Here is a 26,546-nt window from a genome sequence, read left to right on the forward strand (position 1 = left end):
ACAGGCCAGGAGACTCAGCCCAAGCTGGGAGAGTCTTCCTAGTCTGTCAGGCGAGGAAGAGTAGGAGAAATAGGCTGGTTAGTTGCAGGGCCTACTCTGCCTTACATCCTTCTGTTCAGGTCATTCCCTTTGGGGAACTGACCCACTTCCACAGTGATAGGACCTAGTCTGAATTGCCTCTTGTCTGCCTCTTCAATGTCTCCACCCATTCTGTTTATTTTGGGTTTAGAGGTATCCACCTCTGCTAATCTTATCTTAGCCAGGGTCATCCCTAGCTTACCCAAAGAGGTTACCCAGAGCTGGAGTAACCCCACCATGACCAACAGGGTCAGGGGGCCTAACTTGCTATTTGGCATGGGGTCTGACCACCATGCCAAGGATAGTGCAGCCATAAAGGCTAACACCCAGCAGAGGCCACTGACAGCTGTCAGTGCCCAGAACCACACCTTTAGCTCTTCACCTACAAGGGAAGGGGCTAAGTTACAGGCTTCTTTGGGTTCAGGGTGCCTGTCTGCTGTATTAGAGTGGGGGGTTACCACATTTTGTAGTAAACACCCTTCTTCCACTCTTTCTTCTGTTAGCTGAGGAGCCACCCACTCAGGTTTAACAGTTGCCTGACTAGCCAGGACTTCTTGTGGGTCAGGTTGGACTTTATCAGGGCCATTTTTGGAGTCCTCCCCTACTGGAGCAGAATCTCCCTGGCTTGCTGTAACCTTGGCTAAAGGTTGTCCACCCTTCCTACTCTGTTTTCTTTTCTTCTTCTTCTGGGGCCTGCTTGCATTTACTGCAGAGGCAGGACTTCCAGAATCCTTGGGAGAGGACTGGCACTGGACCAGTTCCTCTCTTGGGCTCTGACTAACCTCTGGGTAGTCATTTCCAAGGAGACAATCAAGGGGGAGGTCGGTACTGACTACTACCCTTCTCCAGCTAAGAGTGCCACCCACTTCTATGGGTACTAAAGCCACAGGCCTCTTAGTGACCCTGTCTAGGCTAACTCTTACCCTGGCAGTCTCACCTGGGATGTACTGGTTTGAGAGCACCAGCCTGTCATGCACAATAGTGTGACTGGCACAAGTGTCTCTCAGGGCAGTGGTTGGGATTCCATTCACCAGTAGGTGGTGGAAGTGTCTGCTTCCCTCTGGGATCTCCAACTCACCTGTTGGGCCCTGTTTCCAGTTGAAGGCTAGGAAGACCTCCTCATCTGAGGAGTCATCTCCCATGGCTACACTGGTTACCCCAGGAATTTTGTTCTGGAGTTTGGTTTTGGGACAAGAAGTGTCCTTGGTGTGGTGCCCAGACTGTTTACAGTTGTGGCACCATGCCTTAGTGGCATCCCAGTTCTTACCCTGGTACCCACCTTTGTTTTGGGTTGTGTCTTGGGGCCCACCCACCTGTTCTGGTTTTTGGGGGCCTACAGAGGACTCTTTTTCTTTGTTTCTAGTGTCACACACTTTCTCCTGGGGAGTTTTTGTAACCCCTTTCTTTTGGTCACCCCCAGTGGAAGTTTTGGTTACCCTAGTCTTGACCCAGTGGTCTGCCTTCTTTCCCAATTCTTGGGGAGAAATTGGACCTAGGTCTACCAGATACTGATGCAACTTTTCATTGAAGCAGTTACTTAAAATGTGTTCTTTCATAAACAAATTATAAAGCCCAACATAGTCACACACTTCATTTCCAGTTAACCAACCATCTAGTGTTTTTACTGAGTAGTCTACAAAATCAACCCAGGTCTGGCTCGAGGATTTTTGAGCCCCCCTGAACCTAATCCTGTACTCCTCAGTGGAGAATCCAAAGCCCTCAATCAGGGTACCCTTCATGAGGTCATAAGATTCTGCATCTTTTCCAGAGAGTGTGAGGAGTCTATCCCTACACTTTCCAGTGAACATTTCCCAAAGGAGAGCACCCCAGTGAGATCTGTTCACTTTTCTGGTTACACAAGCCCTCTCAAAAGCTGTGAACCATTTGGTGATGTCATCACCATCTTCATATTTTGTTACAATCCCTTTGGGGATTTTTAGGATGTCAGGAGAATCTCTGACCCTATTTAAGTTGCTGCCACCATTGATGGGACCTAGGCCCATCTCTTTTCTTTCCCTTTCTATGGCTAGGAGCTGCTTTTCCAAAGCCAATCTTTTGACCATCCTGGCTAACAGGGGGTCATCTTCACTGAGAGCATCCTCAGTGATTTCAGAAATGCTGGACCCTCCTGTGAGGGAAGCAACATTTCTGACTATCATTTTTGGAAACAGGGCTTGAGAGGCCCTGGTCTCCCTATTTAGGACTGGAAGGGGGGAATTGCCCTCCAAGTCACTAATTTCTTCCTCTGTGAAGTCATCCTCAGAGGGGTTGGCTTTTTCAAACTCTGCCAACAGCTCCTGGAGCTGAATTTTGGTAGGTCTGGAGCCAATGGTTATTTTCTTTATATTACAGAGAGACCTTAGCTCCCTCATCTTAAGATGGAGGTAAGGTGTGGTGTCGAGTTCCACCACCTGCATCTCTGTATCAGACATTATTCTGCTAAGAGTTGGAATACTTTTTTAAGAATCTAAAACTGTTTCTAGAATCTAATTCAAACTTTTAACAAACTTTTAAACTCTAAAAGAAATGCTAAACAGGATCTAACACAAGGCCCTAGCAGGTCTTTTAAGAATTTAGAAAACTTTTCAAATTGCAAAAATCAATTTCTAATGACAATTTTGGAATTTGTCGTGTGATCAGGTATTGGCTGAGTAGTCCAGCAAATGCAAAGTCTTGTACCCCACCGCTGATCCACCAATGTAGGAAGTTGGCTCTGTATGTGCTATTTCAAAGTAAGGAATAGCATGCACAGAGTCCAAGGGTTCCCCTTAGAGGTAAGATAGTGGCAAAAAGAGATAATACTAATGCTCTATTTTGTGGTAGTGTGGTCGAGCAGTAGGCTTATCCAAGGAGTAGTGTTAAGCATTTGTTGTACATACACATAGACAATAAATGAGGTACACACACTCAGAGACAAATCCAGCCAATAGGTTTTTATATAGAAAAATATCTTTTCTTAGTTTATTTTAAGAACCACAGGTTCAAATTCTACATGTAATATCTCATTCGAAAGGTATTGCAGGTAAGTACTTTAGGAACTTCAAATCATCAAAATTGCATGTATACTTTTCAAGTTATTCACAAATAGCTGTTTTAAAAGTGGACACTTAGTGCAATTTTCACAGTTCCTAGGGGAGGTAAGTATTTGTTAGGTTAACCAGGTAAGTAAGACACTTACAGGGCTTAGTTCTTGGTCCAAGGTAGCCCACCGTTGGGGGTTCAGAGCAACCCCAAAGTTACCACACCAGCAGCTCAGGGCCGGTCAGGTGCAGAGTTCAAAGTGGTGCCCAAAACACATAGGCTAGAATGGAGAGAAGGGGGTGCCCCGGTTCCGGTCTGCTTGCAGGTAAGTACCCGCGTCTTCGGATGGCAGACCAGGGGGGTTTTGTAGGGCACCGGGGGGGACACAAGCCCACACAGAAATTTCACCCTCAGCAGCGCGGGGGCGGCCGGGTGCAGTGTAGAAACAAGCGTCGGGTTTGTAATGGAAGTCAATGGGAGATCTAGGGATCTCTTCAGCGCTGCAGGCAGGCAAGGGGGGGGTTCCTCGGGGAAACCTCCACTTGGTCGAGGGAGAGGGACTCCTGGGGGTCACTCCTCCAGTGAAAGTCCGGTCCTTCAGGTCCTGGGGGCTGCGGGTGCAGGGTCTCTCCCAGGCGTCGGGACTTAGGATTCAAAGAGTCGCGGTCAGGGGAAGCCTCGGGATTCCCTCTGCAGGCGGCGCTGTGGGGGCTCAGGGGGGACAGGTTTTTGTACTCACAGTCTTAGAGTAGTCCTGGGGTCCCTCCTGAAGTGTTGGATCGCCACCAGCCGAGTCGGGGTCGCCGGGTGCAGTGTTGCAAGTCTCACGCTTCTTGCGGGGAGCTTGCAGGGTTCTTTAAAGCTGCTGGAAACAAAGTTGCAGCTTTTCTTGGAGCAGGTCCGCTGTCCTCAGGAGTTTCTTGTCTTTTCGAAGCAGGGGCAGTCCTCAGAGGATGTCGAGGTCGCTGGTCCCTTTGGAAGGCGTCGCTGGAGCAGGATCTTTGGAAGGCAGGAGACAGGCCGGTGAGTTTCTGGAGCCAAGGCAGTTGTCGTCTTCTGGTCTTCCTCTGCAGGGGTTTTTCAGCTAGGCAGTCCTTCTTCTTGTAGTTGCAGGAATCTAATTTTCTAGGGTTCAGGGTAGCCCTTAAATACTAAATTTAAGGGCGTGTTTAGGTCTGGGGGGTTAGTAGCCAATGGCTACTAGCCCTGAGGGTGGGTACACCCTCTTTGTGCCTCCTCCCAAGGGGAGGGGGTCACAATCCTAACCCTATTGGGGGAATCCTCCATCTGCAAGATGGAGGATTTCTAAAAGTTAGTCACTTCAGCTCAGGACACCTTAGGGGCTGTCCTGACTGGCCAGTGACTCCTCCTTGTTGCTTTCTTTGTTCCCTCCAGCCTTGCCGCCAAAAGTGGGGGCCGTGGCCGGAGGGGGCGGGCAACTCCACTAAGCTGGAGTGCCCTGCTGGGCTGTGACAAAGGGGGGAGCCTTTGAGGCTCACCGCCAGGTGTCACAGTTCCTGCCTGGGGGAGGTGTTAGCATCTCCACCCAGTGCAGGCTTTGTTACTGGCCTCAGAGTGACAAAGGCACTCTCCCCATGGGGCCAGCAACATGTCTCTAGTGTGGCAGGCTGCTGGAACCAGTCAGCCTACACAGATAGTTGGTTAAGTTTCAGGGGGCACCTCTAAGGTGCCCTCTGTGGTGTATTTTACAATAAAATGTACACTGGCATCAGTGTGCATTTATTGTGCTGAGAAGTTTGATACCAAACTTCCCAGTTTTCAGTGTAGCCATTATGGTGCTGTGGAGTTCGTGTTTGACAGACTCCCAGACCATATACTCTTATGGCTATCCTGCACTTACAATGTCTAAGGTTTTGTTTAGACACTGTAGGGGTACCATGCTCATGCCCTGGTACCCTCACCTATGGTATAGTGCACCCTGCCTTAGGGCTGTAAGGCCTGCTAGAGGGGTGTCTTACCTATACTGCATAGGCAGTGAGAGGCTGGCATGGCACCCTGAGGGGAGTGCCATGTCGACTTACTCGTTTTGTCCTCACTAGCACACACAAGCTGGCAAGCAGTGTGTCTGTGCTGAGTGAGAGGTCTCCAGGGTGGCATAAGACATGCTGCAGCCCTTAGAGACCTTCCTTGGCATCAGGGCCCTTGGTACTAGAAGTACCAGTTACAAGGGACTTATCTGAATGCCAGGGTGTGCCAATTGTGGATTCAATGGTACATTTTAGGTGAAGGAACACTGGTGCTGGGGCCTGGTTAGCAGGGTCCCAGCACACTTCTCAGTCAAGTCAGCATCAGTATCAGGCAAAAAGTGGGGGGTAACTGCAACAGGGAGCCATTTCTTTACAAACGTATTCAGTTTGACAGAGAAGACTCCCTCCCCCCCTTTCCCCCCCACCCCCCCCTCCATCTGTCCATTCGGTCCCTTAGACCTTGCAATTTAATGTAATGGGCGTAACATAAACTGAAATGATGTGACCACCATTTAAGGACTCCGAGTCCTGGCCCCCGTGTAGGTGGTGTAGAGTGCTCAGTATAAAGGAGCTGGCTCACCTGAGTGGACAATGCATATCATGAGCTTAAACAACTCTGAACAAACCAGTAGGTCTGGCAGTACGGAGGGCGAAGAGTATAAGAACATAATGCACTTATCTGGCTGCTGACAGTGAGGGAAGAGAAAGTGCTGGAGATCCGCACTTACCATAGATCAGTTCTAGGTTGGTGATTAGTTAAAGACTGATGATTTTTTTAAAAACTAATTTACTTATCTCTCCCGAAAATGCATTTTACTACAATTTTATCTTTGGGTGTTCATAGAAAAATAAAACTCCTAAACCTGGCGCCTGGGCCCTGACGTAGAAGAATCTTTAAACTATAGAAGGATGACCTTTGAGCATGAAGTAGCTCAAAGAATTCCAGATGTCGGATATTATTAATCATCGAAAGTATTTAAGTGTTAGGCGTTTGGGGATTTTCTTAGCCGAACAATATTCAAGTGGTTTGGAACTGTTTGTGTCCCTACTCAGATATATATTTATATTGGTCATGTGGTTTAGCTGTTGTGAAAGAAATGTGGACAAGAATGCATATCAAGCAATGCAGAAAAATGATGTGGTGACATAAATGGGAGGTTTAAAATAACAGGTACTTGAAGATTGTGGTGAGAACATACATGAGACTTGTATATGTAATAATAGATTACTTTTATATAACTAATTTGAGTGTGTAGTGTACATGCGAAATGCCAGCTATGTATATGTTTTATAAAGGGGCCTGATACACATTCTTCAAAAGATTCTGCTGCCGTCGGATTATTCTTCTGTGTGCCACTCTTTGGTGCACTATGTAACGCAAATGCTTTGTGTCAGGTACCAACCGATTTAGCAACACAAATCCACTTGTGCATTACTGTTTGTGACGCTGTTAACAAAACACTTTGAAGAGATAGTAGTTGTATGAAGAGGCAAAACTTCAACATAGAAAACTGTATACATTAAAATCAAACCAAAGCACTTATTCTCTGCCAAATCCCTTCTTAAGGAGAGAAGCTGTGAAACTTGCTTCACAGACAAGGCATGAGATGTGGTGAGGGTTCAGGAGATACTGGTCCGCAAAGCCACTGTACATCTGCATTCAGGAGCCTGGAAAATATGCCTCAAGTTGTGCCACAGTTCTGGGTGTCAAATTTGGGTTCAGGCTTCATTGAACTGTGCAACTGACAGGGACGTGGGGCACCTAACATGAGCCCATAGGAATTGTAGCATTCTGTGACCCTGGCATCAGGCCCACCTCATTTACTTATTTCAGAGTCGGGTTCCTTGTCCATTGAATGACCTTTGAAGTAGTGACCTGTGAGGGTCAATGATAAGACAAGAACTAATGTATAGTCTCCCATGTCGTCCATCTCAGTATGAAGTTGACACAGGTTCTTATTCCACATCTGACCAAACGTTGGTGAATATAGAAAAACTACTTCATTTTCTCCTTCTTCATTTACATCAACTACTAACTAAGCCTTGTTTTAATACCTAAAACATACGGAACCACATATTCATGTTATATAGGCTATCCTTTTATTATTCATTATTTATAGACTGTTCTCAGAAAGAAATAACCCAAGAAGGGCAGCAAGTGTGTGATGGGAAAAGTAACTTCTGCATATAAGATTATACGTGGTGAAAGGGGATAACTTGTGCATTGTCAAAGATTATACAGTGATTTTACTTTAAGGATTTTCGTCAGATAGTGCAAGTGGACCTTGGCATTAGACTCCCACAGCAAGATTTCATATGAAGCAGGCTGAGGAACACACCGTTTTTCTTGGGGAAAGTGACACAGTCCTCCTCACCTTTGCACCCTGAAGCACCCCCAGCAGTCCTGAAGATTTCATGTTTGTGAAGAACCTGTGATTAAAGGGGAACGTCAGGGATTCCCTTGCAGGTTGTACAGATGTCACCTGGCACATGGTACTTGACTGGTAGAATCCTTTGGATTAGCTTCTTGACCCTACATGGCATACCCAGCCGTGCTGGAAAGGATAAACCATTGCATTGCAGGGACCTGGGATTGTTGGCAGCCCAGATGTGTCTGCTGCAGCTAGTCCTGCAAGTTTGATCAGACAGTTTGGGAGGGCGGTGCTTGCTTATGTCTGTCTCTCCAAGCCACAATCAACCTTTATCTCAATTTAAGGGTTAACATTTCTGGAGGAGGTGACCGTTAGACTGGTTGGAAGGACTTTTTGTCACTGACCAGTCAAAAACCTTATTGTCAATATATCCAAATTGTATCCCACCGAGGTGAGTCCTGGAATGTTATTCCACAATGTTGCGATTATTTCAGAGGTGCTGGGGATCTGACAGTGTGATCTACTTCGAGTTGTGGCTCGCACTGAATGGAAGGAGTGGGGCGGTGTTGGGGGCGCTCTGGTTTTAGAAAAAAAAAAAAATACAAAAAAAAAAATTACAAATCACTTACCTCGCTCTTTGCAGCTCCGCTCCTCTCCTCTGTTGCTGCGGGCAGGCACAGGCTCAGAGCAGCATCACGATTGGCTTGGAGCATCCAGCCAGGGCGCTCCCAGGCAGACTGGGAACCTGTGCAGGCTCTCTCCAGCCCAGCAAATACTGCAGGGCTGGAGAGAGCCTACTGCACATGTGTGTTTGGTCAGCCCGAGACGGCCGGCCAAACACACATGCGCTCTGAGGGGAAGTGCACTCCCCCTCACTCCTCGTCACCCCCGTGGCTCCACCCCTTTATAAGGAAATGATAACAAACACTGTCTATTATCGTTTTCTTGTAAAGGTTTGCAGCTGCCGCTGCTGGCTGGGGTGGGGGGTAGGTCAACGCTCCTCCGCCCAAATGGAGGAGCCATCCCTGTCTATTTCTCTTCATTTGTATTTCTGTCCTACTTTCTCATTGCATGTGTGTTATGCTCAGGTTCGGCGCGCGCTTCCGCGTGCCGAACCCATTCTGCCTCGGTCGCGTCTGGCGGCTCGAGCGAGGCAGAGTGACAGTTGAACGGAGGTGAAGCTGACGAAGAGACGCGTTTTCTGCGCTCTTCATGATTGATTTATTGCCAAATAAAGAAAACACAAAACGCTTACTTCGGTGTTTCCTGAGAGGGTTACAACATCGCATTTGTGGCCACGAGCTGGTTTCCTACTACGCGTTGATCGTGAGGAGATTAGGAATATATTCCTTGGCATTTTCTTCGTGGGAGGCGTCCTACACATCTTTTTTCTGAAGAAAACAGGTGTTGTCTGGGCATTTCCTTCCGGAGGTTTGTGAATCAGCATGTTGTGTTGGGGATATAGTACGTGTACTGATTTGTACTGGATATGGCCTTTTTAGGTGCCATCTTGGAAGTACTTTTTGCTTAAATCTTTCCTGTTATATATCACCAAGAGAATTTTATTGTTACGTGTTCAAAGCACATTGACTGTGAACGTCACGCCTGGATTTAAGTAATGCAATCAGTCAATCCACCACCACCGTTCTTGGAAACTCCTGGGGCTCCTCCTATTCCATGGAGACAGTGGTTTGATGGCTTTGAAAATTACCTGGGTGCCATAGGAGCATCTCGTTTTCGCCCTGAAAGAAAGAAATGTTTGCTTTTACATTCATTGGGGTATGAAGGGAGAGAGATTTTCAAACATTTACCTGAGCTACCGCAATTGGATGAAGTAGAACTAGATGAATATTTGATGACTACAAAACAGTTGTCCACAAGATTTGACATTTTACCTAGTCTAGTAGTTTTGCGGCACAAATTCTTCAAGCGTCAGCAATTTCAAAGCGAGGATGTTGATGCATATGTCAGTGCTCTAAGACAACTGGCTTCCAAGTGTGAATTTCGGGATTTTCAAGACCAACTCATAAGGGACCAGTTCATTGGTCATTGTACAAATAAACATATTCAGCAGAAATTACTCACCATGGGAAATCCAACGTTGGATGAAGCTATCAAAGTAGCCAAGAGTGTGGAGCTTGCCCAGATCTCTTTGATGGAACTTTCTTCTAGCTCTACGATGAAGGGTTCAGATCCTCTTCATGCCAGTGTTGTTACTAAAAGGAGTGCAGCGAAGAATACTGATATGAAGAAGAGTGACAATCCTTTTTTTAGATCCTCGAACATTTGTTTTAGATGTGGAAACATGCCTCATTTCAAAGATGGCAAGTCTTGTCCTGCAAAGAACGTTATGTGTAGAAAATGTGGTAAAGTTGGTCACTTTGCTAGAGTCTGTCAATCCACTAGTAATAAGCAAGCTAATGTCACGTGCATAGTGGAGGACGAGGAAGAAAATAGAGAAGAATCTTTTGTAAAAGCCTTCCAAGACATGATTGTTGTGGTCACAGATAAAGTATTAGGGGTCAAGGAACATAACCAATGCATAGATCCCATGGTGGATATTTGGGTTGGGGATAAAATGCTTCGTTTATTGGTGGATTCAGGTGCACGCATTACTATGATTTCATCAGAGCTGTTCCATAATACTTGGGGTGACAGAAAGTTGTTCCCTCCCGATAGGTCTCCGGTCTCGTATGAAGGCAGGAAAATTGAGTTAGAAGGTTACATAGAAGACTGATTAGTGTTCAAGGGTCGGAAGATTTTTGGTAAAATTTATGTGGCATATAAGGGTTTGAATATTTTGGGGTGGTATCATCGGGGTTTGTTTGGCATGGTGCTGAAACCTGGAACTAAAGAGCAAGTTCTGGTGGTGGAGTGTGCAGATTCAAAGACACCGTTTGAGGATGAGTTTCCTGGTGTTTTTGCCCAGGGTTTGGGGAAGATTACAGGATTCAAGCATAGAATAAAGGTTAAGGATAGGGCCATTCCTGTAAGACATAAAGTCAGGTCAGTACCATTTAGTTTAAGAGAAGATCTTGAATCTGAATTGGACAAGCTTCAACAGAATGGTGTAATTGAGCCAATTGAGTCCAGTTTGTGGCTTTCTCCTTTGGTTGTTGCCCGTAAACGTAATGGAGACCTGCGTTTATGTGTGGATCTCAGGAGTCTCAATAAGGAAATATGGATAGACTCGTATCCCTTACCCAAGATCAGTGACCTACTTGAAGGGCTCAGGGGCTCAGTATGGTTTTCAAAGATTGATCTGGCGTCTGCTTAACACCAGGTTGAACTGGATGAGGATTTGCGCCATTACACCGCTTTCAATTCACCCTTTGGCACTTTCCAGTTTTGCAGGATGCCATTCGGGTTGGCTTCAGCAGCATCAGCGTTCCAACGCGTCATGCACAAAATTTTGGGGGAAATCCAAGGTATTTTAATTTTTCAGGATGATGTGTTGATTCACACAAGGGGTTTAGAAGATCACAATGAGAAAATTAGATCAGTGTTTAAAATTTTTCAGTCCTTTGGCGTCTGTGTAAAGAAGGGAAAATGTGAGTTTTATAAGAAAGAAATAGAATTTTTGGGCCATTGTGTGTCTGGGGAATGTATTACACCTCGTCCTGGGTTAGTAAAGGCGATTGTAGATTCCCCTAACCCTAAAGATAAAGATGAGTTACGATCTTTTGTTGGCATGTGTGAATACTACTCAAAGTTCATTTCCAACTATGCTAGCAAAATGAAAGTTTTGTCCAATATGCTCAAGAGCAAAGTTCCGTTTAAATGGGACAGTGAATGTCAAACCATTTTTGAAAGGGTCAAGCAAGAGTTGATAGACGCCAGACCACTGAGTTCTTACGACCCCAGTCAACTGTGTACTATTACGGTGGATGCTAGTATGTATGGGCTGGGGGCTGTTTTGTCGCAAGGTCTAGGAAAAGAGGAGAAAGTTATTAGTTATGCTTCTAGAGTCTTACGTGATCCTGAACTGAATTATTCAGTAATTGAAAGAGTTGCTCGCATGCTATTGGGCTAGCGAAACATTTAGGAGTTATGTTTGGGGCAGAATATATGTAATTCAAACAGATCATAAACCGTTGGTTTACATTTTAAATGGTGATAAGATTAACTATACGACTCCTCATATCGCACGCCTCGCCACAAAATTGTTGCAGTATGACTTTCAGGTCAAGCATATTCCGGGGAAAGACAATTTCACAGCAGATTATCTATCTCGTCTACCTATAACTGAAGAAAGTAATCTTGATTTGGAAGGATGATGTGGAAGATTGTTTCATAGCTGCGATTGATGCTGATGAGTCCAAGGTGTGCACTGAGACTGTGTGGAGGGAGGCTGAAAGCAGTGATGAGGTGTTGTCCATTGTTAAGCAGCATATAATCAATGGTTGGCCTAAGGAAAGAAATGTGAATCTTGAAGTTCAGCCATATGTCAAGGTGGGTGAAGAATTGTCAATTGAAAATGGGATCATTTTGAGGAATGATAAATGTGTTCCCCCGTGTGAGATTCGTACAAGGTTGGAGGACCATGCTCATGAGGGTCATCTTGGTGCCACTATGACTAAGAGACGTATTAGAGCACACTATTGGTGGCTTTCTATGGACAAGGATGTAGAAAGAGTGGTTGATGGGTGTGTGGTGTGTAATGGTGCAGAAAAAGGGTTGAAGACTGCTAAACCACCATTACAACCCATATCGTTACCGGATAAGGCTTGGGTCAAAGTTGGGGTTGATATGGTTGGACCATTCAATTTTCTCCCCAGCCAGATGCGTTATGCGTTTGTTTTAATGGATTATTACAGTAAGTGGCCAGAAGTGCGTTTTTTTGCAAAGCCTACTGCGGGTAGTGCGATTCAGTTTCTCAAAGAGATTTTTTGGAGGGAAGGTTTTCCGGAAACCTTGATTTCGGACAATGGTGTACAGTTTGTGGGTTATGACATGGAAATGTTTCTGAGAGAATCTGGTGTGAAACATTTGAAAAGTTCTCTATACCATCCTCAAACAAATGGTTTAGTGGAGAGAATGAATAGGGTTGTTGTGGAATGTATCAAATGGGCTAAAGCAAGTAAACTGGATGTGGAAGAGGCCGTGAATTCGATGTTGTGGTTCTATCGAACCACTCCACATTCTGTGACTAACATTTCTCCTTTTGAACTGCTTAAAGGAAGACGAAGCACCTCAAGACTGTTTCCAGCGTGGTTAGCCAGAGTGGTTTCAGGTAAAATTCCTGATTCTGTGAACAAGGACGGGGTGTTGGGTGAAGTAAAAATAAATCAAGAAAAGGTAAAAGCTAGGTATGACCTGAAAAATTCTACAAAAAAACTCTAATTTCAACCTGGAGATCTGGTGCGCGTCAAGTTACAGACATTTGTGAGGAAAGGGGAAGCTTGCTATGGGGCTCTTGTTAGGGTAAAGAAAGTATGTGGTAATGCCATCATGGTTGAGAGTGGTCAATGGTGGAATATGGGGAAGGTTGTTAAGGTTAAGGATGTTGGGCACCGTGGAGTGGAAGGAAGTGACTCCTCTGGGTCAGAGGGCATTCATTAGGAACGCAAGGTGTTAGACAATCATTTGTTAGAACCCGACACCTTGAGGAGGTCTGTCCGTGAGAAATGGATTCCGATCAAACTCAGAGAACATCATAGTATTTAGCAAGAATGTTTTATGTTTTTTTTTATCTCATGTACACACTGATGTGATTGTTAAATGTTATGGAATACATAGGTTATCTAATGCTCATAGGTTTTTGTCCAATGCGCTTATGTTTTTTGTTCTTATTTATGTAAGTGTTTTTTGTAAAAAAAAAAAAAAAAAAAAAAAAAAAAAAAGGGAGATAATATGTTATGCTCAGGTTCGGTGCGCGCTTCCGCGTGCCGAACCCGTTCTGCCTCGGTCGCGTCTGGCTGCTCGAGCGAGGCAGAGTGACAGTTGAATGGAGATGAAGCTGACGAAGAGACGCGTTTTCTGCGCTCTTCATGATTGATTTATTGCCAAATAAAGAAAACACAAAACGCTTACTTCGGTGTTTCCTGAGATGGTTACAACAATGTGTCTCTCTCTCTCTGTCGTCTGGATGCCTGAAACGCACTTTCTATGCTATATGTATTCTCATATGGAAGATTTTTTTCATAGTTTTCTTTTTCATCCAGTTTACAGGTTGTGCATTTGCTTCTGCTTCTATTTGGCAGTACGAATCTCTGAAATTCAGAGTCCAGAGCTATTTTGATGAGGTACAGGCAGATTTGCTGGATAGTAGGAGGCCTAAAAAAGAACTGGATTTCAGAAAACAGGTAATGAAATTACAAACGAATTTGAGTAGCCCTATGGGTATTTATATTCATATTTTGTAACCATTTTAAGAATGTTAATGTATAGTTTGCTGTTCCTGTCATTAATTACCCAACCACACAGGGAACGTATCTTTATGAAAATGTGGGTCAAACAAAATGTTTGCAATTTAATCTTCTTTAATTTAGCATGTATAATTTTGAGCATAAACTTTAAAGACTAGTGAGCACAGCAGAGCGGCACACAGCGTAGAAAAATGCTTTACTGGAAATCGGAGCAATTTGGAGGTTTGGGCACAATTCAGATTGTAGTGATGTCTTTAGAGCGGTAGTCATGAGAATGGTGATCTCCAGTGAAGAAAATCTTGCATTAACTAGCAAACAATTTGGTATTTATTTTACAAATGCTAAACCCTTTAGCAGTAAAACTAATGCAGCCATATCACTCTACACACACATTAAAGATAACTGGAAGCATGTTTTTGAATTTGTGAATCTTTGTACATAACTATGTTTTTTAAATTAAATTACAAATAATAATGCATAGGGTTATAGCTATCAGTAGTTAAAAAGGTGCATTGGCACCGGGGTGCCTAGGTGTGAGGGATCCACTACACTCCAGTAAATGATATCTCAGCAAGGGGGCAGGAAAGGATATTTTCTTTAATGCTTTAGTGTCCGTGGCACCATTTCTGTGCCACTGTTGTTACACCAAAGCACATAATTATCATTCTACTTAGCTCCTGTTTTGGTTGTCTTTTCTACTCCAAAGTCATAGTGCGATCTGAAAGACCCACAGTTGTGGTCTTGTCAGCTCAGTTTCACTAATAGAGGTATTGCTCAGCTTATGAGCACTTCAACAAAGTTAATGGTAGCCACACACTGAAGGTTGTTTGTGTACCAAAAAATGAATCACTCGGTCATGATAACTATTTTTGCTATGCGGTCCGTAGGATTAGGGGCATAATACACTTTCATTTAAAAAAATATATATATAACGAAATCAAGTTACAATATTAAACAAATTTATATTCGTCAGAGGTAAAATGGGAAGCTCAAAGAGATACTATTATAAATTAACTCGAAATGAAAACCAAAAACAAAGATACTGGAGGTTTCCCTGTTAAGGTCAATGTAAGGTAAATGAAAAGCATACGGATACATGATGATCCTCAAAGCTGTCTGCTTTTACAAAAGTAATCGTGTAAATGTTTATGAACATTAACAGGCTGCACGATTGTGACTGCCTCTTAAAATTTGATCTGCCGCCTTCTTGTTTGACATGTTGGTAACGCACAACTGCAACATCCCATATGCCATGCACATATGGTTGCATAAGCTGGCGTGCCAGCACAAAACAGGAATCCTTCATGGACAACATGCTGCTGCAGCTCATGTCACTTGTTAGAATTTATTGAGTTCATTATTAGTCACCAGACACACGTCAAATAAATAGTCATTTAGAATTAGTTAGCATGAGCACTCCCTGACAATATGCAATACTTTGGAGCAAGGAACATTCCATAACCGTCTCATCAGTGTGTAAAATCGCTTGCTTTATTTATTTCTCTCAACTAAAAAGGACTACAAAGTGCATTTGAAACTAGATAATCGTGCATGAATCTATTGATTAATAATTGTTGTACATTTGTAGGTGAACAAGTGGTGGAACAGCCTGACTGAAGGGCAACAGACGGTGGCAGGTTTGTTTAAACTTACTGTGTTAAAGGATTCGCTCGTAACAAGTAATTAAAGGTATTGCATTTGGTTCTACATTTATGATTAGAGCTGCAACTGCAGGAAAATAGGATAAAGCTATGCCTATCTCAAAAGTCTTCTCACAATATGAACATTTCCCCTGTAAAAGACACACTATGCCATTTGTAGATGCTTAAAATGTGGATATTTTCTGAAAAATGGAGCAAGCATAGGGTACCTGAGCCTAAGGACTTTCACAGTACAGTCAGCTTTTATACTCCCCACCCTACACCCCCCTCATAAGTATCCGATTGCTCATGGAGGTGAGTGAGTAGACATCTGTTGCACACATGTACACGCAGCAGTTTGTCAGTAGTGAGTTTGTTCAGACTGCCTGCTTCATTAATTCTTGGTGCTTTTGAACCATTCTCCATATCTGTGAAATGGCTGATATTTCTCTTGTTCATATTACCTTTTCATGAGTTTTTTTGCAAAAGTGCATGCACTGCTCTAATTCATGGCAGCCATATATTAAACATTTTAGTAAGCTGTGTGCCTTCTCGAATGTTCTTGAAATTAATAAACTTGACCTTAAATTAATGTCCCAAAATATTAGTGGTCCAGTCATGCAGTGTCATCAAGCAATCTGATTATGCGCATTAGGATCACAAACATAATGCACTCCTTAAAACAGATTTTGTTTACATGCAGCAAATGACCATAAACACCCCTTCTCTGTCTTCATCCTCTAGCTGATGGGAAGAAGGCGTGTGGATACTCCAATTTGGTAAGGGCCTAGTAAAAGAAGAGGAGGGCTGGAGCAAAAAAACCTTGATAGCAGCACTACAAGTCTACTTTCTAAAAACACATACATGCCCAGCACTCAGGACTTTTCAGAAGTGGCACGTTCAGTGTTCACAGGGCTAGAGTTGAACGTTGGACGGTCCCGTTCGCAAATCTATCTTCTTATGATAAGCGTTGTTTAGCCCTTCCCCGTGCCTGTTCAGAGGATTGTTAGTTTAAAATAGTTCTTACGCTCATAGATCCTGTGTATTTATCCTATTTATTTATCCTTTCTGTCCCAGAATTTAAACATATTGCTCTGAGTATCGCCTTAGTCGCTGAACATTCTCACATTTTCGTAGTAGCCCTTTCTGAAAATTGTTTCTTTAGTGTTGCTGTTTCTAATGTTGTTTTTTGTTTTGATCAACGAGGATTTGCTATAGGAATGCCGCACGACTTGAAACCTACAATTCTCTTATCTAATATCCTTTCTGATTGTTTGTTGTGTTTTGCTCTGTTCTGAACTTTTGCACTGCGACATTCCACCATGCACACTGAGCTCAAATTAACCTACAAGGCAAAGTGGAAGAAACCTGGAAAGGTACTTATCATTGTTCTGAGCTTGACCCCAAATTCTCCATTTGCAAGACCACTCACTTCAGCCATGGCAAAGAGATGGGTTGTACCGAGGATTATATTGTTTTATTTGCTCCATTTCCCACATACTAGGGATTTGATCCAAATGTGCCTGACGTACTAAACATGATTTCTGTAAGCGGTATCCTTGGTAATTAATTATATAGTTTTCATCCAAAGTCACAGCTATTCGAAATTCAATAAAATAGAAACCAGAATAAACACTTGTTAGGTCACTTTTTTTCATGGGAATGTGTTTTCCTTACCTCAAGAGAGCATTTGCTTTAAAGAATACTATACCCCATTTGACAGACATCTAGTGGAGCTCTGCTTTATGGTTCTAGGGTAACCTAACATAAACTGCTTCATGCTTTAGTGTAGCTATCAAATACAAAGCTGAGAATGAAAGGACGATATCATGGTCCATCTCATCTGATCTCCTTAATAACTAATACCCCTGCTGTTGGGCAGCTTATGGCAGTCCCTTTGCTGTGACTGGAGAAGGACACAGGGGTTATGTCTTCCTACTGGAACTGACAGCAATTTCCTTGCCGTTAGACCTTCTTCTTCAAGGGAAAGTGGTTGAAACTATAGGGACAGTTCCAGTATCATGCTGTTGCTCAAGAAGTGGGTTAGGATCATGATCCACTTACTCCATCATCTGGCAGTGTAATTCTGTGAGGGTGGAGTCCATGCTTTTTGACACTATAACCATGTGCTACATGTATCTCCTTTATATCATTACCACCCCCACATGTTTGCCTGTGCTGCGTATCAATGTCACAAGTCTCCTCACAAAGTCTGTACAAGATTTTGTATGTTGCTAAAGCCTGATTGTGTGATGAGGGTGCAATACATAACAGTACTCCTTTTGACATGAGTGGCTACCACTGCATGTCCACATGTAACTGGGCATACTTGGATTCAGTCTTGTATAACACAATTTTATGAGTTTTATTGGCTGTTTCACTTTCATCATGCATCTTAACTTGAGTTTTAAATCCTCTGGTGTTGCGCTTTCTACAGTACCTTTTTTCCTAAGACAGCTTAGTACAAATATCCATTAACAATTCAAAAAATAATTTGTTTGATTTTCTTTTACAGGCATTATAGCAGCAAATATCTTAGTGTTCTGTCTATGGAAAGTACCATCCATGCAGCGCACAATGATTAAATACTTCACTTCTAACCCGGCCTCCAGTAAGTATTTGCACACTCGGTTTGTATTTGCATACTGTATCCTTTCTGGGGCATAGATTGTCAGAGATTCTGCAAAAGTAAAAAAAAAAATGGTGCGGTCAGGTGCAACAGTCTGACATGGAAAGAGCACTACCAACTACTTTCAACATGTTCCAGCACCTTAAATATACAGCGACTGCTCAAAGCACTGTCGGTGGCTAAGTCTAATTGTATTGGTTCTCTGAGTGTAGGCCAGGTTCAGCTAGCCTTCTCGAATGCAGCCTTACAGTATCTTGCCCTGCCAATGCCAGGTGGGATTTTTTTGTAACCTAAGTGTAAAGCGCACCAAAAAAATGTGGCCTGAGTAGCCCGTGTGTGGTTCAAGAGTCTGCTCATTCTGAGAGAATAGCCTTGCAGAAGGTGGTGGTAACAGAGACCAAGGAATAGGACAGAGTTACAACCACTACCGAAGTATTTCCTGTGCAAGGAATATCAACTGCCAAGTTGTATTTGGGAGCAGTTGATCTGAAGGTCCTTAGTTTTACAACTAGGATAGCTAGTAAAGTAAATGCAATCTATGTCATGTCTCTTCTACTTGTACCGTTCCTACCAGCAAAGACCAGTCAGTTCTAACATGCCATCCCATAGTGACATTAGGCAACTGAATTTCTATAGAATATTCTTTTAATGGCAGCAGTTAAAGTGGTTGCTCCTGTTCTAGTAATAGAATCAGTCATCTTAATACAGTTATTTCCTGGCTTCAGCAGACTAGCAGCTGTTTCTTGAAAATGGGGCAGATGCAGGGACAGCAAATCACCTGGATATGGGAGAGACGGCTGCTGCTTTTGGGGTATGTCCTATGGAATGGAATTCTGGGCTTCCCGAGATTGATAACCATATCCAGTCCTGATGACTCCAGCCCTCACTACTCACCCTGTTCTTCAAACTTGTTAAACAAAGATTGTTTGGAGATTATATCACTTCATACATGTTACTCTTTCATTTCATTCTGGAATTTTAAAATCTAGAATATTTTTTTGCTAACTTCAATTACTTCCTATTCATGCTAAGTCTTGCAATATCATATAAGCATTTATTTTTGTTTTATGTCTTGTAGAAACCCTTTGCCTACCAATGATTCTGTCAACGTTCAGTCATTTCTCCCTGTTTCACATGGCAGCGAATATGTATGTTTTGTGGAGTTTCTCTTCAAGTATAGTATCTATTTTGGGACGTGAGCAGTTCATGGCAGTTTATTTATCAGCAGGTAAATAAGCTTTTATTATTCTTATTTTTAAGAATGCAGTTTGCTTATATACATTTGTAACATAATCCTATTATATTAATTGCATGCAAGTGTGGCACATCATTGTTCCCATTGACTTTTCAAATTGGTAATGTTGATAGTGCGCCTCATGACTTAATACAGGACTTGAAGATTTTAGGATTGTCTATCTCTGTTTTAGGCGTCTCACTTTGTCTGTTTGCAAAATAGTTTTCTTCTGATGACATTTTCTCACTAAATAACATCAACGTTTGTTTTGCGTTCATTCCCTTGCAAGAGAATGTCATCTATTTCAGAGCACCCATTGACATTTGCTTTACTGTAGTAAAATGTGGACCTGGATTCATTTTAAAAACATATATTGTTTCCTCTATAGGAAATGTTAACCTTCTTTAGAGATTTTCCTATTTTTCTATTGACCTACCTTTTCAGTGCAATACAAACTTAAAATAATTGAAATAAGGATGGCCACATGATGTATAAGTGAATAAAATATGTTAGTGACAACAACAATAAATAAGTGCTTGTGGGGATTTGAAAAATAAAAACCGAACCTGCAGTAGACTTTAAGCCTTATAGATTTAAAGTGGCTTGTTGTGTGTTCCATTCATTATTAACTTTACGTCTGTTAGGACAACAAAAGGTCATTTAAAAAAAAATGTTATGTGGATAAATCGGAATTCAAGTGGTAGATAGATGTGCCATTCGGATAGGTTTATACTTTTCCATAGTTAGTGTAACCATTGCTAAATGGCAAGACACAAAAGGTTGGAGAATTGTAAAAATCGTGGATTCCCAACCCAAAATATTTTAGCACTTGCTGGGGGCCAGAACTTTCTTGTGAATGTTGCTTGTTGTCTGAAAACCTACTTCCAGAAAGTATTCAGTGAGAGACAGGTAGCCAACTTATGGAGAATAGTTGCCTGTCCCCTTACATTCAGGGTAAGCCATCTGTTCCAGAATACACTGTTTGGCCATTATCTCAGGAAACACATATATGCTACAAATTTCGTTATAGTCTTCTAGCTGAAGATTAGCGGGTTTCAAGTACTGACACATAGATTGCAGAGATAAAGAAATGGTGTCTGGAGTTATTGGATCCCTGGGTTCCCCTGACCACTTCTCACTGAGTAGCTCCAAGTGATCTTCCTAATCAGATTTCAATAGAATGCGTAGATGCAATACAAAGATCAAAGACCTTTAACCAGTGTGATCTCCATCAGCAAGTGATTGCTTCCAATAAAGGACACCAGGTAGGACTCCAGTTGAAGATATTTGCAAAAAATACATACTTGAGGATCAAGAAACCAGATTGTAGTTCTTCAAAAGTGGTGAGACTGTGGCTGAGTCCATATGTCATCCCAGTCTCATTTTGCAGAAATTTTGTTTTAAAAAATGATGGTCAGTTACCATATGTCTGTCCTCTAGCTTTATCCTCAGGAAATATCAGGCTTTCTCTGTTGCATTTTCTTTTCCTTGTCTAAACCAGGACTGGAGTAGCTAATGGGGAGTTTGCTCACTGGAGGTGCAAGGAGATTTGTGTGAAGTGAAAGTAGCAAGTAGCATATACCTGTACCTTCTGGCTGGAAGAGTGGTCTGGGGCTGAAGACCAGAGTAGGTTGATGGAGTGGGCAGGGATCTGAAGGATTGGCAGGAGCTGGTTAGTGCATGGACGGGACAGGACAGCAGAACCTAAATCTAAGGAGATTAAACACATTCCTCACAGAAAGGGGAATAACATAAACAAAAGGAAAGTGTAAGCCACTTTGACTACCATAAAACATTGTTTGCATGCCTTGCTGAAAATTATTTCTCTGTAACCAAAAGGTGTCATAAAAATGGCACCTAGTCATTATTCTGACGAGAGTCTTGAGAGACATCCAGCAGCTTTTAGGGTAGAAATGAGTCTGTGAATAAGGCACCAAGCTTTGCAACTTTGCAGCACCAGCTGATCATATTTCAGTAAGGTTTTTGAACAAGTACAAGTGAGGACAGAAGGTTTGCAGCAACGTGCACAAGATGCAGAGGCTAGGTTTAGGCAGATTCTTAGCCCCCGATTATGAACTTGATGTTACTGGTGAGGTGCATTCTTAATTACCATTACTGTGTGGTGGCAACCTGCCAGTATGGTACAGTTATGAGGGAAACCTCCAGAAACTGGTGATAACTTTGTGACACAGATTTTTCTCTATGGTATTCCGCATGGTAATCCCTTTTCCCAAAGTTTGGCCAGGACAGGTGAGTTTCAAGGGATTATATAGCAGGCAACGCATCAGTGGTATGCAGAGCCTAAGTGGGAATGACAAACGTTGCATGTCGTCTGTCCTCTCCTGCCCTCATTGGTGTGGTTCCTTTTCGTGGCCCCTTGTGTCTGGTGAGTTCAGAGGTCATATTTAAATACCGATAGATGATAATTTCCTGGATAGTACCTGATAATATTATATAACACGCAGACACACAGCATAAACAGAACTTTCATTTGGTCTTTGCTTTTTATGTGTTTTTACCCAACTCAAGAATTAAATCTGAGGCACCTATAATGGGGTTTGATCAACAGGTCTCCTTCTCCCTCTGTCTCTTACTCCTACAGTGGGGACACCACTTACTGGTCACAGAACCAGCACACATGAGCATTCAAGCAGAGTAAATTGAGAATTGTGGCAGGTCATGTTTGCGTTTCAGCGGACTGTTGTCTCACACTCTTCTTTTTGCTGATAGTTCAACATGGTCGTGGGCTTGTTGTTCTGCAGTACAGTAGCACTCTTGGTTGATGATGTCCGTGGTGCATTATGGCATTATAGAAATGACTCAACGCCATAGCATTGCCAGAATACATGTCCATAACAGACCTAAAAGATGAACATTTTCACATCCCATAAACAAAAGAAGTATTTACACTTCATCTTTTCTTTTTCCTTCCCCCTTTTTGCTTCATAAAGAAGGTTGAAATAGTGTCTTTCTTAACTTACATGTCATTTATTACTTTCTCTTTAACCACTAAGGTTTTTATTATTACCCTTTCCTTTGCTTTTTAAATGCAGTTAAATGTGATACTATTGTTTTTGAGTGTACCTTCTTTTTAAGTGTGTAATACGCTTGGGATAATAATAAACAGTAAGATCACTATTTTTTACAAAACGGTTGGTGCAATAAATAACTTGTGGATCTCACATAATATAAGAATAGATTAGGCTGATCTCAATACGGAACTGAAGGAAGATATGCTTCCCTTACAGGGTAGTGCTCTTTATTGCACAAGTCACTAATATTAACGTGTTGAGGCTATGACACTGTAAATGTTTGGAGGATGATTCTAGCAATGAGATCTGGGACTTTTTCCTCTTGTGTCCTGCTGTGGTGATTACCTACCGGCTCTCCATTTTAAATTCATGAAGTAGGTCATAACTGGTCTCACTAGCTACACCTGAGTATGTGTTGTGTATATGAGTACATGTTGACAGGCTTTCAATAAACATTAAGTACAGACCAGTACAAACCAGTTCCAGTAGGTATCGGTAGAATGCAACAGTGTGATTAATACTTTACCCTGATAGTTTGGCCAAGAGTCACATAACTCATAGAAAGCCTGGGATAATGCTCCAGCCCACATCAGAAATTGACTGCGTGGAATGCACAGATGGAAACCTGTGAGTTTCTCCCCAAAACGGTCACCACAGTGATGTTGCTTCATGATACATAAATGCACTATGGATTGCATCCTCCCAAAAGATTGGGGGGGGGGGCAAATGTTGAATTTGATTTGTTGCTTAAAAATGACAATGGTCATAAAGACTGGATATGTGTGCTCCCCTCAGCTACCGATTATTCACCTTTTGTCTCATGGAAGGTCTGCATAACTGTGAGGAGAAAGGAGTGACCAGATGCACCTTTCAGGGGTTATTGCCAAATCTATAGGACTGAGAAGATCCATGCCGCTGAGCCATTCTGAGACAGTGGTAGAATGATATACTATGAGTGTTCGGAACCTTCCTTGCGTTTCTAGAACCTGTGAGCCTATGTGACTGTGCTGCAGTGAGTTGCTTAGTTGCGGACCAAGACAGGAGGCAGCCCAGCCCAGCCCAACTGAAGTTTGAGTTTCAAGTAGCCCACTCGTTACAGCACTGCAGGCATGAGGGTAGTTGGTGACCCCACCCCACCACTGTCAATCCCGACATCCGCAGACGCATGTCCAGAGTGTGGATGTGTACAGTACGACATTGTGAGAGGCACCCTGGGAGTTTGCTTACCATCTTTGTGAGTCCCTGCACCCCTGCTGGTATGAAGCAGTGTGTGACACTTCATGTGTCATCCTGTGTGGTGGTCCAGAAAGTCCCCTGCTACGAAACCAGTTGTTCTGTGAGCTGGTGTTTCCAAGATGATGATCCTAAGCATTTCAAAAGATGGTTTCTCCCCTACACGTCCGCAACAATCACCAAGGTCAGAGCGATTCGGTTTCCAGCTGCAACTGTGACCTTCCTTCACTCCTTCGTCAAGAGCATGAATGCTGGCATTGCTGTACATTGACTGACGCTGCCCGGCTTGCCCTTTGCTGATGAGGAACTGTATGAATTTTTTCCATCTCTACATAGTCGGTGAGCATTGACGAGCACAGAGACTCTGACCTACCCCAAAGTCCTGGGAGCTCTTAATTCACATTAATGACTGTGGACCCTGAAGATAATTACTGTATGTTTAGAGAATCCAGACTATGGCCCTCATTATGAACATGGCGGTCCGTTCCGCACCGCGGGCGGTGGTGGCAGCAACCGCCAACAGAGGAGCGGTCCGGACGCCAAATAATGAACCAAACGAAACTCTTGCATCCCGCGCACCACCCACCGCCAGGAAAGGAGTCCCGCTGACGCCGGCAGAGTCGGCCCACAGGCCGTCGGAAAAGGCCCAACCCGCCCATCAAATTATGAACACCATTGCGCCGCTAGTTCCGGGCGGGAACCACCGCCACACAAAGCCAGGCGGAAATTAAACAAATAGAAGGAAACATTCACCGGAGTACCACAAAACGTGCAGTGGCAGCCATGGACAGAGAGCTGCAGAGCATGCCAGCCTTGCTCCTTGCCATATATCTACACGACCGAGACCGCTAACTAAGACGACGACGGTAAGTACCGCAACCTACGACACAAGGGAGGAAAGGGCAAAATGACATACCCACCTACTACACCCACCCCGCAAAGCCCCCCCCCAACCATTCCCAGCAGCACTAGTCAGACACCCCACACCAAGAGGGACGTACCCGACCGGAGGCCATTGCAACGTGGCCATAGGACATACAATAGCCCCATACACATAAATCATTTAAACATACACCAGGGTGGAACTGCGTGTAGCCCAAACACAGGCCACACAGAAACTTTATTAACTCGCTCAGTGAGCTAGATGAAGCAAACAGGGCCAATGGCCAGTCCAACAGAATTCAATAGTCCCTGGCCACACCTGACTCACAAGTGCTGGGTTCTCCACAAAACAGGCTCTGGTGCTCTCCTTCTTGAGTCCTGGTTTCATTGCAAGGGATTGTGGGGTGTGTCTGGGGGTGTTTTATGGTGTTCTGGATGTGTGTTGTGTGGGTTCTAAGCCTAGCCAATGTGTGCAGTGGTTGCTGTTGGTCCCACTTGCCGCCTGTGGCAGTCGCAGCCGCCAATGGTCGTCCGGCCTACACTGTCCGCTGAGGTGATTTGTGCATCTTTATTTGGAGGGTGAGATGTGGGTGTGCTTAGCGGGGGTGGTGTGGGCCGTGATTCCCGCCGACAGGGTCCTGGCGGGGGGTGGTGGTGTGGGAATGTTTGGCGGTGTTGTTTTTTTTTTTGTTCATTATATGGCGGGTTCCATTCGCCGCCGCCGGCGGGATTCTGTTCACCGCTGCCACGGCGGTCGGCGGTCTTTACCGCCATGTTCATAATGACCGCCTATGTTTCTGTCCCCTTTGGTTATTACAGAAGGTGGTAGAACTGTATTGACTGTGAGAACCTCAAGTATCTTGATGCTGTTGAACTGCAAGTTACTTTGCAGTTCGTGCTCATTTACTTAAAACCATAACAGTTGTAGTCCTTTTTATAAAAGAAAATGTTCAGTCAACCTATTTATTGTGAGTTGTACCTGCACTGCCCGATCTATACGTTTTTATCCGATACTAGCCTCCAAAAGTAAGCATTGCATCTTCGACCTTGCTTCCTCGTGGAAACTTAGAGACGTCATTTCAGTGAGCTTGCAGTAGTGTTAACTCACTGCATTTCTGGCGGCAGTGACCATGCTTCTTATAGGGATTACATAGCTGCGCTTGACATGCCTAGGCCCTGGAAAACTGGCCTGCCATGAGGGTAAATCATTGCAAATGGTGAGATTTACAGCTGTGGTATTTGTGACTTGATTGTGTCTGAATTTGCAATGATTGCATGCAAAAAAAAAACTAAGTAAAGTTTAAATTAAATATATTTTGTAAATATTACAACCACAATCCTGTTTGAGACCTGGGCATGTTGAATGGTGTACTGGCGTCCTAGTTTGCTTTTTTGTGACTAGTCGTTCATTGCTACTGTCTTTAAAATGTTTATGTTGGTGGATGTGCAGTCTTTTTCGATATAAACTTGGGTATATGGAATATAGCCATCTCTAGCTTAAAATATACAATCATTGCAGAAATTGGTGTTTTGATTTTACAATGTATACCTTCTTTTATTGTAGGTGTTATCTCTAGTTTTGCCAGCTACGTTGCTAAAATGGCCACAGGGCGATTTGGTCCATCTCTTGGTGCTGTAAGTAGTTCATTCAGTTTGTTTTATTTCACTATATATTCTTGGTGTTATATTAACACACATAAATATTGTTTTTGGATCAATAAGTAGTTAACTTGTCCTGTATATTAAATAATATTTTTATTTAGGACACTAAAGACAACACAGACACTGCTAATCTGCATTGCATTAATGCCATTAGTCAAATTATTTTGAGCGAGTATTGGAAGGTTGGGCATGTTGGTGGAAGTGTACATGGTGGCACTGCATTTTCTTGACTTCTTTCAGTATCCAAGCACAATGCACAAATTCCATGCACATTTCATTGTGCTTAAAGATGAGGTTACAGCAAATGTCTTCCAGACTCCGAGGATTCATTTACAGACTAAGAGACAAGCAGTTTTCTTTGCTCAACGTGAAACATGTTAAAATCAGAAGCACAGTACATATCTGTC

The 26,546-nt window shown here is 43.2% G+C and overlaps 1 protein-coding gene across 4 annotated transcripts in view; it reads left to right on the forward strand.

Annotated features, from left to right (window-relative positions):
- Window positions 1–26,546, forward strand: part of PARL (presenilin associated rhomboid like) — a 166,469-nt gene that overhangs the window by 70,638 nt on the left and 69,285 nt on the right. For all 4 annotated transcript variants that reach the window (XM_069213898.1, XM_069213896.1, XM_069213897.1 and 1 more), the window contains 5 exons: window positions 13,624–13,764; window positions 15,416–15,464; window positions 17,983–18,078; window positions 19,175–19,324; window positions 26,042–26,112. In XM_069213898.1, coding sequence (XP_069069999.1) covers window positions 13,624–13,764; window positions 15,416–15,464; window positions 17,983–18,078; window positions 19,175–19,324; window positions 26,042–26,112 — 507 coding nt within the window. The remainder of the gene's footprint in view (window positions 1–13,623; window positions 13,765–15,415; window positions 15,465–17,982; window positions 18,079–19,174; window positions 19,325–26,041; window positions 26,113–26,546) is intronic.

Source organism: Pleurodeles waltl, chromosome 11 (assembly GCF_031143425.1).
Source record: "Pleurodeles waltl isolate 20211129_DDA chromosome 11, aPleWal1.hap1.20221129, whole genome shotgun sequence".
NCBI classification, from domain to species: domain Eukaryota; kingdom Metazoa; phylum Chordata; class Amphibia; order Caudata; family Salamandridae; genus Pleurodeles; species Pleurodeles waltl.